The 12,305-nt window shown below is 40.6% G+C and overlaps 1 protein-coding gene across 1 annotated transcript in view; it reads right to left on the reverse strand.

The window, feature by feature from the left end:
- The window catches only part of FTCDNL1 (formiminotransferase cyclodeaminase N-terminal like), a 32,018-nt gene extending 31,846 nt beyond the window's left edge, over window positions 1–172 (reverse strand). Inside the window, 1 exon segment of the mRNA XM_030323757.1 lies at window positions 60–172. Within this exon segment, the coding sequence (XP_030179617.1) occupies window positions 60–172 (113 nt within the window).
- Window positions 173–12,305: the final 12,133 nt, after the last annotated feature.

A 12,305-nucleotide genomic window follows, 5' to 3' on the forward strand; every position in this document is an offset into this window, starting at 1 on the left:
AATTACTGTATTTATCAAAACACTACATATTCGCTTCAATTGTCTGTTGTTCCTACCATTTTTTTTCAAGAAGAGCTGCTTTTGCTATGTTCTCAACAATGTATTTCCTTCTGGCTTCTGAAATATTTAGTAAACAGGCAGCCAAACAGAGCCCCAGTCTGGAGGAAGACATGGTGATTTTTCTAGGAGAAAAAGTATTGTTCATTTTGGTCTCTGTGGTGTGTTCATATTTTCATGTTCATTAACCTTATAAAAATTAGTTTTTTGGAAACCAAGCAGTCATAATATGAACATTTCACCATTTCATTACTGCAGAACACCTGAAGGATAAAATCCTCAGATCGAGTCAACCAGGAAACCATGCGTAGGTGGCCACACACATATGAACGTAGGAACATAGTTAACACCACTAGAACACACAGGGCAAGTTACTCAGCCTGAATTGTCATGGAAATGAAACTTTTTTGTTAAAGTATATTATTCCCTTTGAAACATCATCTTCCTTAGTTTATCCTCTTTTTGAGGTCTGTCCTATGTATCAAATAAGCATGATCCTCTTGTTAAATGAGACTTAACTAGGGAACTGTAAAAAAGAGAAATGAAGATTCTTATAAAAATTATTTTTCTGGCAAAAAGAAAGGTTATCTCTATGGGCCATGCCACAGGCAATATATGAACAAATAAAAGGGACTCTTTGGGTGCTTTAAGTGACAACTATTTGACTAAATTCCTCTTATACTTCAGTCTCCAAAATTCCTGTATCAGTTGAAAATCTTTTCACAGGATTCTCTTCCTGGAACTGAAATCTGATATATATCCTACGTGAACCAACAATGCCAAAAATGTGACTGATCCTTTTGGTGAAAATGCATTAATTACACAAGTTTTGGAGTTTGCTTTGATTCCTTTTAGTACCTAGAATGGCATTTTTCGACTCTCAAATATTATTGACTAAAGAAATTTAAATATCTCAAAATAATAAGAAAAGAATTCCCCTTTTCAAGACCAGGCCATATTTAGGTCTCTTTTAAACATCGTAACTAAAAATTAATGTGGCCCTCACGAATTCATTCAACAAATTATTTGATAAGGGTTATTTTGTATCGGGTAATGTTCTCAGTGTGGGGAATACCGCAGTGAATGGTGCCCAAGCTTGAGACAAACTTTAAGCTTATGAGTTTTGACTAAACCGTGTGCTCTGCTGCAAATAATAGCACTCTCGATGCATCAATCCTCTGGCTTCTGTTCACTAGGATTGTTCATGGGCCTAATCATCCTAACCTAGAGGGAACGCAAGGCTCCATGTTAGTTCAGGTTTGTAAGCAAGTTTTCATCTTGTGACCATCATGTCATGATTGAAAATTCATGAAAATACGGTCATTAGGCTTTTGTAGACATTAATAACATTGTTGTAATAAAGCAGCTCAGACCTCTCTCTTCTGTGTAAACAAAAAATTGCTTTACACAAGGGGTGTGGGCGTCTTCTGGCTTTCATTTGTTTTCAGTGTGTTTATGTAGCTTAATTGTCTCATCAGGCACTTTCCCAACATAATTATGCTTTTTAACAAATGGTGTTTATGGCAACCCCTAACAGTGCAAAAGAAAGGATTAGTTTCATCCTCTCATTCCACATTTTGATTCCCTGTGGACAGTTAAATCACACAAAGATGGTGTTAGAAAAATCTACCTTCACAGCAAAAGCTGAAATTAGCGGCCACCGGAATTTTGGAGAGCAGTCAAGCTTGTTAGTGAAAAGGGTAAGTGTTTCTCTGCCTCTTCCACTTACAAAGTAACCCAGAGCAACCCCGCAAACACTCTGTGGTTTGGGAGACGGCGCTCCTAGTGCGCCCATCCCTCCAATCCCAGTTCGATTACTTCTGGCCATAAACCAAAAACCGGCCTCCCCCCCCCCACCCCCCCGGGGGAGGAACCAGCAAGGCCAGCGCGGAGTGGAGCAGTTCGCGACAGTTCCGCCAGATCACCTGCCTCTTGCGTACGCACCACCGCTCGCGCTGTTAGGGCCGCAAAAAGGCTCCCCGAGGGGGCGGTAGCGCGTGCTCGGGTTGGAACCCGCCGCTGGGTCTCCCTGCGTGGCCCCGCCCCGGTTCCGGTGTGAAGTGGCTCAGGGCCACGTGGGCCGAAGGCTAACCCGAGGGACTGGGCGCGGGCCTTGGGGCACTCCCTCGCCGCCCCGCGATCGGCGTCCACGGGCCGCGGGGCCCGGGAGCGAAGGACGGCCGGCGGCGGGGCTGCCCCGGATCCGGCTCTCGAGCAGCGCCCGCGCCTCCGCGTCGGGGAGAGAACCGACCTGCGCGCGCGGAGGGGTGGCGGAGTAGCACGGTGCCGAGTCGGAGTCGCCCCGCGGGAGCGACGCGCAGCTTACGCCGCCGGCCCCGCCCCTCACCCCGGGCGCCCAGCTCGCGCTCCAGCCCGCTGCACGCCTCCGGGAGCAGGCTCTGCTGGTCGCTGCCTGACCTACATTCCGCGGGGCCCCGCACCCACCGCGTGCTGGCGGCCCGGAAGCCTTAACGTTCAGCGTGGAATTGCCTTCTCATCCCCTCTGCTTTACCTTGGGATTCTACACAATTGTCTCTTGTAAATGAATGACTTTTTTTAAAGGGCATTAGAATCTAATGATGAGGTCATTACCCATTGATCGTACACCAGCAGGGGGCTCTTTGGCGCACATGCAAACGCACCCTTGCAGTAAAGTCTCTGCTGAGAAATGCTGCCCGGGAGCGCTTGTGAGTAGGCAAGCGCCGGAACCACCCCAGGACAAAAGCAGTACTAATACCTGCCCACGTACTTACGAGCTACATGAACCGGGCATTAATAATTATTTCTCTTTTTTCTAGGCCAGTGAACCTTGAGAACACATTTACAAAAAATTAGGACCTGTTTTGTTTTTGTTTTTTTTTTTTTGATATATATAGCAAGGATTAAATGTTACCACTTTGATCTGGTTTCGTTCCTGAAGTGAAGTAATCACTAAATAACTACTTTGACAGAATAAATTAATTTTTAAATCTATTTTTTATTTTCTAATTATACTTTTTAAATACAGATTTGAGGAAATTAACATTTATGTGGACATTTGGTTTCTAGCCTAATGTGGCATAAAAATAAGTAACATAATGAGTGTTAAAAAAAATCAGGTTCATGATGCTTCTCACATCATCATCATTGTACTTAGATGTCACAACAGTATTATGTGCGATTGTGTCAGATCCAGCCTTCTCCATCTCGGAGTGTTGGCAGGTAGGAGGGCTGTTGGCAAGAGGAGGGGTGTTAACCTCAGGATCCTGGATCCATTCCAAGGCTGGTAATTACATTCTGCCAGCCAAAATTCATCCCATAATTTTAATTGGATAAATCCTTTCTGGCCTAAGCTACTGCTATGCCTGTCAAACTGTTGCCACATTTCACCCCAGAGGTGTCTGTGTTTTAGTTGCAAGAATGAGTCCCTTTGAGGTTGGCTTATCAATTTAAATCCTCAAAGTGCTTTGGGATCCTATGGAATTAAATATATATTTAGGTATTTTTTTTCTACTGAATCTGCAACAGACATGCATAAGGTAGACATATACCCATGTTAATGCCCAAAAACCAATACCCATCTAATGTCAACAGATAATTTCAAAATACTTTAACTAGATTGATGTCCCTAACTTTCTCTTTTCTTCTTTTGAGAGCTTTTATTGCCCATAGCATTAGCTTCCAATTAACGGTGGTGTAACCAACCTTTCCTTCCAAGGAGAACAACGGAACTAAAGGCCCTGTATCTCACCTTTCCAAACAATTCTGTGGTGAGACTACTTGCTACAATGGAAGATAAAGTAACATTACATCTAGGCTTATCTGTCCCTTCAGAGAAAACAGTGTGACACCTAGGGGCTTCATGGGCCTAGCCGTAACAGCTGCCAGACCTAAACCTTCTTCCCCACATTTCCTAATCCTCTCGATGAGAATATCTTTCCCCTGACAGGACTGCTGGGGCATTAAGTAAGATAACATTTCTGAAAGCATCAACACCCAGCAGTTACTCAGTAAACCTTAATCTCTTTCTCCACTAGGTCAGACACAGGAGAGAAGGCAGGGTCCCAAGTTCTTTGTGGAGGAGGGCAGGGTCTGCCTCTGCTTGAGGACTGTAACCACAGAAAAGACAAAGAGAAAGATGCCAGCAAGTCTGATGAAAAGTTTGGCAGTAAGATCGAAAGTCTTATTTTGTTCTCTTCAAGGATAGAAAAGTACCCTTGGTGTTCGTTTAGCTCAACCACATGTAATCCTGCCTTTTTCATTGTTTGAAAGAGCTTTATGTCACAGGTACTATGTATGGGCATCAAGCCTGTCATTATTATTTTTTTTTTTAATTTTTTTTTCAACGTTTATTTATTTTTGGGACAGAGAGAGACAGAGCATGAACGGGGGAGGGGCAGAGAGAGAGGGAGACACAGAATCGGAAGCAGGCTCCAGGCTCTGAGCCATCAGCCCAGAGCCCGACACGGGGCTCGAACTCCCGGACCGCGAGATCGTGACCTGGCTGAAGTCGGACGCTTAACCGACTGCGCCACCCAGGCGCCCCAAGCCTGTCATTATTTAACTTAGCATGCTTGGAGGAGTTTGGGGGTGAATACTTTTTGGGTGAATGTGTTATTCTGATTCCTTGTTTTTCCTACTAAGTCCACATTCAGAGCATTTGTTCCTTTGCTCATATGGTTTCTGTCCAAAAACAAATAAGCACTGGAAAAGAGCACAGCTAAAAGTCCCAGTTTCAGTTCTATCTGTGATACCTGTTTCCTAATACTCCCACTGGGCCCTTCTGTAAGACAAAATAATTTTCTGTACCCTTCATTTTCATTTTTACAAACAAGGAGAGGGTAGTTCTTGTAGAAGCTGTCCGTGGCCCGTGAGGGCTCAGGTGGGTAAAAGGGGGAGGTTGTGCTCTAGTTTGGGTCCACAGAGCTGCTGGAACCTGACTCAGGCACTTACTCGAGCAAGTCTGGGATTGGGGTAAATGAGTGAGGCATTCACCTCTAGTGCAAAATTTAAGTGGGTGCCAAAACACTTGGTAATGCAGTGTCTTAAAAAGTCAAAACTAATGCAAAATAAGAAATCCATGGTGAACAAAATAGCAACATTTTAAGTAAAGACAGAATCCTACCCTGTACTTGTCCAACTTGGTCTCCCTCACCTCACCCTGATCCCTGCCCTGTGGTTGTGTTCCCCTTGGTACAGCCTGTTCCTGATTGTAGGGTTAAGAGGAAACGGCACCACTTTGCCCTGCCTGCATCCTCTCTTTGTGTCCCCAAAACGGGCAACAAAACCAGAAATGTCAAGAGTAGAAATTTCCCAGCCAGTGGTTATATATTATTTATAGTCTGTTCAAGAGTTTTCTAGTCCTCCATATATAGGATAGTTGGCCAACTTATCTCAAGAGAAGGCAGACCTTTATTAGAACAAGCAAAAGAATCAACTCTACTAAATACATTTCCCTACCTACTTACCTTATACATTTCAAAATATGGTAATTAGAAAGTTTCCTATTGGGAAATAATAATTTTGAAATAATGTTTTAAACAACATTTTAAATAATGCTATGAGTCTCTTTCATATCTTCGTATTCCAGCATTTATCCTGTTCAGGAAAATGTGATAATTTCGCTTAGACAGAAATCTAATTCCTAATGCAATTTTTTTCTTTGAAGATTTTACTTTCACCCTATTTTTTGTACTTTATCATTCTGCCTTCTTCATGGAACATGGAAATATTTTATTTCTTCTCTGATATAAATGTCCTTTGGTAAATGAAAAATTTTAACAAGTGACTTTAGTTATCATTCTAGGACAAGTTAAATGCAGAAGTGGTTTTAATTCCTTGTATTAAACAATTTGAATCGTGATATTATGAAATATGTGTTCTATTAGTCATTTTCTAAAAGAGCAAATGGGTTTCACTGCTGCCATTTTTAGTTTGTAGTGGGGGAAGCTATGCTATTTATTTAAAATGAATATAATGAGCTTAATGTCCACAAAGAAGTTATAACAACTAACAGAAATAACTCCATTGCCCATATACTGCTGCCTTAATTATGGGAAATGATCTCCAGCCATTTTTGTCTTAATGAAGGAGGAAAAAAAGCCCACAGGATTCCCAGAATTAACCTTTTTTCACCTACATTTTTGGGAAATGTCTTTCCCTTTACATAATATGCACTTGGTTGGCTAAATTTGCCATAAAAGACCAGTAGACTGGAATGTAAGCATAGTTATTAGCTTAAAGTGGAATCACTTGTTATGCATTCTATTCATTCATACTAGGAACATCTCATGTAACTAGCCAAAAATTAAAAGTCTATGACCTATCCACCCCTTAATTCATTCTTTGCCTTTTTATACCATGTACACCATGTTTTATACCATGTATACCTTTTTATTCCATGTGGTCATTCAGTTGTGCACTCCTTTATTATGGAACCTAGGCACTGAATGCAATGAAGTGTCTCCTAGAGCCTCTCTCCAAAGCTGTTTTTTATAGCCATTAGTCATATTGCAGATGAAAAGCAATTCCTAAAATAGCCTTGGAATTTTTGCTGAAAATTTGTTTTAACTTATGGGGGCTACATTAGAATTATTTCTAAAACTATAATTCACAAAATGTATCTTACTATATCCAGAAAAAAAATGCTGGGAATATTTAGAAACATTTTCCCCTAAGTAACATGAATATTTGTTGTGTCATGAGGTTTTGTCAATAAATATTTACTTTAAAATGCCAACCACTAGGTGATGACTGCCAATTTTCATTAAGAAAGATAATACATCTGTAATGCCTGGGTGGCTCAGTCGGTTAAGCATCTGACTTTGGCTCAGGTCATGATCTTGTGGTTTGTGAGTTTGAGCCCTGCGTCCGGTTCAGTGCTGAGCACTCAGAGCCTGGAGCCTGCTTTGGATTCTGTGTCTCCCTCTCTGTCTGCCCCTCCCTTACTAATGCTCTGTCTCTCCCTCTCTCAAAAATAAATAAACATTTTTAAAAATTAAGGAAAAAAAAAAAGAAAGATAATATATCTTGTGATAATCCCAGTAGTGGCCAGTCATGCTCCGTGCAATTGTAGACAATTCTCTATTATTGTTGTATAGGCAAGAGAATGTCAACTCTTACTGACACCAAAAAAGCAACCTCCTCTATGCACAGGAATCAGAGACCTGAACAGAAGCTTCTGTGAATGCATGTGATGTCTGCATTTCCTAATTCACATGTGTGTTCAGAGTCATTCCTTGTTTTAAAACAAAAACAAAAACAAAAACAAAAACAAAAAAAAAGCCCTTCTAGAGAGAACCACTTCTGCTCTTGGTCAGATCTCTAAGCTCCGCCTATGCAAGACATTCAAACTGAAGGTTCAAATGAAGTTTTTCCTGCTGGTTTTTTATTGTATATCTCAGGGTTTGAAGGGATTAACTTTTAAATGTATTTTTCCTTAAGTAGAAAATGGCTAATTTCTTAAGAAGAGGTGAGCAAGATTAATTTTTGGGTGCTGTTGTTTTTAATGTTTTCTTTATCCAACCTTGTGCCTCTCAGTTATTATGCACCTCTTTTAGCTTGAAGTTCTATGTTTTTTCGAAGGGATTAGAAAATATAAACTCATAGAAGTTCAGGTCAGAAAAGCCCTTAGAAATCATCTGCACTTCCTCATAACCTTTGTTCAAATGATGTCTGGCCTGGAACAGAGATAACAGACATGGAAGCAGAGCTTGTGATGAAGCACAAGGTTGGGGTGGGCATTACCAGTCACCTTCACTCTTTGCCCCCATCACTGCTTCTTCCATGGCCACTCTTTGAACCCTAAGTTGCCTTGGGAAACCACCAGTTAGTTCAACCACTTTTCTGGGGCCTGAAATCCTTTTTATAGCAGCATGCAAAGATCTCATCTTTGGAGATTAACTCTCTCTTGAAACAAGTCTATGATGCTGTCTCAAAACATGAGTGCTGTGGAAAATTCACACTTTAAATTATTGGGTTTTATTTATTTTCTTTTTTAATGTTTATTTATTTTTGAGAGAGGGAGAGAGAAGGGGCAGAGAGAGAAGGAGACACAGAATCCAAAGCAGGCTCCAGGGTCTGATCTGTCAGTACAGAGCCCAACACGGGGCTTGAACTCACGAACTGCAAGATCATGACCTGAGCGGAAGTTGGATGCTTAACCAACTGAGCCACCCAGGCGCCCCTGAATTATTGGGTTTTAATAATAATTTCTGTGGAGGGGAATAAGTATGAATGGATATTCAAATCTGAAATGACCCATCAAAGGTTTTTATTAATACTCAAGAAAATATGATACAGAAACTGCAAGGATCACTATTTGGGGGAAGGAGAGAAAAGGATTCAAAGAGACGCAATCAGACCAATATAGTGAGACAACAGGCAAGGATGGAAGGGGCTTAGTTCCTGCATCCCTACCCAGTTCAGAAGACTGTAACACAGCCCCGCCTTTCCCAGGGCCTCTGTCACCTTTAACATCAGGGTTTTCATTTCTGTTTGGGGTACAATGATGGCAGTGTTTCTCATAGGAGAGTTCTATTTAGATATAGGGCCCATTTTTCTTTTCTGTATTCCCCACCCATTTTTTTTTTCTTTTATCTCATCATATGTCATTTGATCTATGGACTTAACATTCTGAACTTGACTGCAGTGGGGTTTCAGCCACCTATATTTTAAAGCTGAATTTCAATTACAAATATAAAAATATTAAATGAGAGATATATCATGAAAATACATTTTATAAATCATACTCAAATTATATCAAATATTCAGTTGATAACTACTAATTTTACTCAAGTGAAATTCAAGCAATTATTAATCTTTAGGTTCTCTTCACTTACCAATGTATGACATAAAAGACTTCAAAGTTTTATTTCCCTAAAACACTCATATTTTTAAAGTAATTATTCAAATTATAAAACACATGGTAAATTACTTAGATCTAATTAGATTATCTAAAACTTATTGATAAAAGGGCCACCTGGGTGGCTCAGTTGGTTAAGCATCCAACTCTTGGTTTCTGCTTAGGTCATGATCTCGTGGTTTTGTGAGTTCAAGCCCCACCCTGGTCTCTGTGCTGGCAGCTTGGAGCCTGCTTGGGATTCTCTCTCTCCCTTTCTGCTCCTCCCCCACCTGTGCTGTCTCTGTCTCTCTCAAAATAAATAAGTAAACTTTAAAATTTTTTAAAATAAGTAAAACTTATTGATAAAAGTAGAAAAGGTTAAGGAAAAAATATTTTTTAAAATTTATCCCAGGTACAACCAAAAGTAATAATTGACATAGGAATTAACCAATTGGGGACTCTATTCTACAGAATAACTTGATCTTCTCAAGTATATCCACCCTTAAAACAAACACCAAATATATTAATGGGAATATCTTATATTTTGTTCATTATAATGAAAGAAAATATATGTGAGAACACAACTTTTGTGTATAAAGATATTTTCTTTATAGATATTGCAATTTTAATTGATAGTTGTAATATCAATCTAAGAATATACAGCATTTAACATATCTAATGGACTGTCTTTATAATTACAAAACATAGTTTTAAAGCTAAAGGCCATCTGAAAGGTATCTCATCAAACACTTTAAGGGTGTGAAACCCAGGCCCTAAAGAGGTAAAGGGACCACCACATGTTTAATATCACTCTTCTGTTTTAAGTTTTGGTACCTGGAGGATGAAATCCAAGGCCCTTCTCAGTGGGACCCCATTCTACCTTTTTAAAAGTTTCACCTTTCCTTTTCCCAACCTCCCTCCTCACTCTAATCTCCTGCCACAGCAGCCTATCGCTCACCAAACACACTTTGGACTACTGTATATCTCTGGCTTAGCTTGTGCTTTGCTCAAAATTTCATTCTACGACCACCCTTCACCCACCCAGTAAACAACTTCCACCCTTGTGAAGACTTCCTGAATTCTGCCTCTTCTCCAGTGTTCATCATACTCTACTATTCTCAGAATATCCTACATTTAACACTGAAACACTGATCACATATTGCTATATTATTTCATAAGTGTCTTGCTCCCTCATAAGGTTGAAGAGTAATAGTATAATTTTTGTCTTTTTAATCCCTAGACCTTAGTCTGGTCTTGAATCATAGTAGACACTTTGTAAAAATGTGTTGAAGGGATGAATCCATACATGCAGAAGTCAATGAATATATGAACGAATTAATGAATGAACAGACAAACCAATGAAAGAGTGAACGAATAGGACAAGTTCCTCAACCTGGGCACTATTAATCTTGGGCAAGATAATTCTTTACTGTGGATAAGTCTTTCCTGTGCATTGTAGGATACTCAGTGGCATCCCTGACCTCTACCTACAGATGCAAGTAGCAGTCCCACACCGACGTCGTGATAATCAAAAATGTCTCCAAGACATTGCTAAGTATTCCCCAGGGGTAAAATTGCCCTTGGTGGGGTATAGCTGAAATAGATGGAAGGCTGACTGGATGCAGCCATTCAGGTGGCGGGCAGAGATTAGAACTCTGGTCTCGAGACACCGGGGCGGCTCAGTTGGTTAAGCATCCAACTTCGGCTCAGGTCATGATCTCATGGTCTATGAGTTTGAGCCCCGAGTTGGGCTCTGTGCTGATAGCTCAGAGCCTGGAGCCTGCTTTGGATTCTGTTTCCCTCTCTCTCTGCCCCTCCCCCACTCATGCTTGTTTGCTCTCTCTCCCTCAAACATAAACATTAAAAAAAAATGAAAAAAAAAAAAAAAAAGAACTCTTGTCTCTATTTCAGTCCAGTACTTTTTCCATTATGACAGCCCTGCTGAGATCCAAATTCAATTCTTAGTCTTCTCATAAGACATTTTATTTTTTTTAATTTTTTTTTAACGTTTATTTATTTTTGAGACAGAGAGAGACAGAGCATGAAGGGGCGAGGGGCAGAGAGAGAAGGAGACACAGAATCGGAAGCAGGCTCCAGGCTCTGAGCCATCAGCCCAGAGCCCGACGTGGGGCTCGAACTCACAGACCGCGAGATCGTGACCTGAGCTGAAGTCGGACGCCCAACCGACTGCGCCACCCAGGCGCCCCTCATAAGACATTTTAAAACCTGAGACCAATAACAGAATTATAGAAGTATAATTTGGGGGACAAAGTATTAAAAAGCAACATTAGAAGTAAAGGTATGCCTTCCTTATATCAACTAATCTGGTTGACATTACTTTCTTTAAAATGGCATTTACTTGTAGTCAATATTATTAAATGGTACTTCTTTGGCCCTGCCTAAAAGTTGCTCCTAGAAGGCATATGGTTTTCAAAAATTTTCTAAACACCACTTCATAGCACCATCTTGTGGATTTTAGAGGAATTCATTGACTTCAGTTTAAAATGTCTAGTTATTTCTCCAGAAAGGGAGACAAAAAAAATAGAAAAACTGTAAAAAAAAAAAAAAAATTAGGACATTCTTCGCTTATTGAAATGTTCTACCAAACTCTGAATCAGGGACTTAGTTAAGTTTGTTTTTGACTTTGGTATTTGGCCAAGATTTCAATTTGGCTTCAACTACAGCCTCCCTATGGCCTTTGAAAAGTCAAATAGCCACAATCCTACATCATCATCATCATGTCTGCATCATGTTCAGACAGCAAAGCAGGGGCATAATGCCAACAAGGAAGGCCATTCTAATGTATTTGTTAACATTTGGATATTCACTTTGAATGTATAGATATAACTTGGAATTAAAATTTCCTTATATGCTGGACATATTGGAAGAGCAAAGTATTGCAAAATTAGGGAAGGTTATGAAAGATGATAGTTATATAGAAAACAAGAAATGTTATTTTATTTTTATTTTTTTATGTTTATCATTTTTATGTTTTTTATGTTTTATATGTTTATGTTTATTATATCTCTCTTCGAGAGAGAGAGAGACAGAGCATGAGCAGGGGAGGGGTGGAGAGAGAGTGGACACAGAATCTGAAGCAGGCTCCGAGCTGTCAGCACAGAGCCCAAAGTGGGGCTGATACTCACAGACTGGAGATCATGACCTGAGCTGAAGTCAGACACTCAACCAACTGAGCCACCCAGGAACCCCAAAAACAAGAAATTTTAAATTGTTAAAATGAGAAATAGGGGGGCGCCTGGGTGGCGCAGTCGGTTAAGCGTCCGACTTCAGCCAGGTCACGATCTCGCGGTTCGTGAGTTCGAGCCCCGCGTCGGGCTCTGGGCTGATGGCTCAGAGCCTGGAGCCTGTTTCCGATTCTGTGTCTCCCTCTCTCTCTGCCCCTCCCCCGTTCATGCTCTGTCTCTCT

The sequence above is a fragment of the Lynx canadensis genome, chromosome C1 (genome assembly GCF_007474595.2).
Source record: "Lynx canadensis isolate LIC74 chromosome C1, mLynCan4.pri.v2, whole genome shotgun sequence".
Classification (NCBI taxonomy): Eukaryota; Metazoa; Chordata; class Mammalia; order Carnivora; family Felidae; genus Lynx; species Lynx canadensis.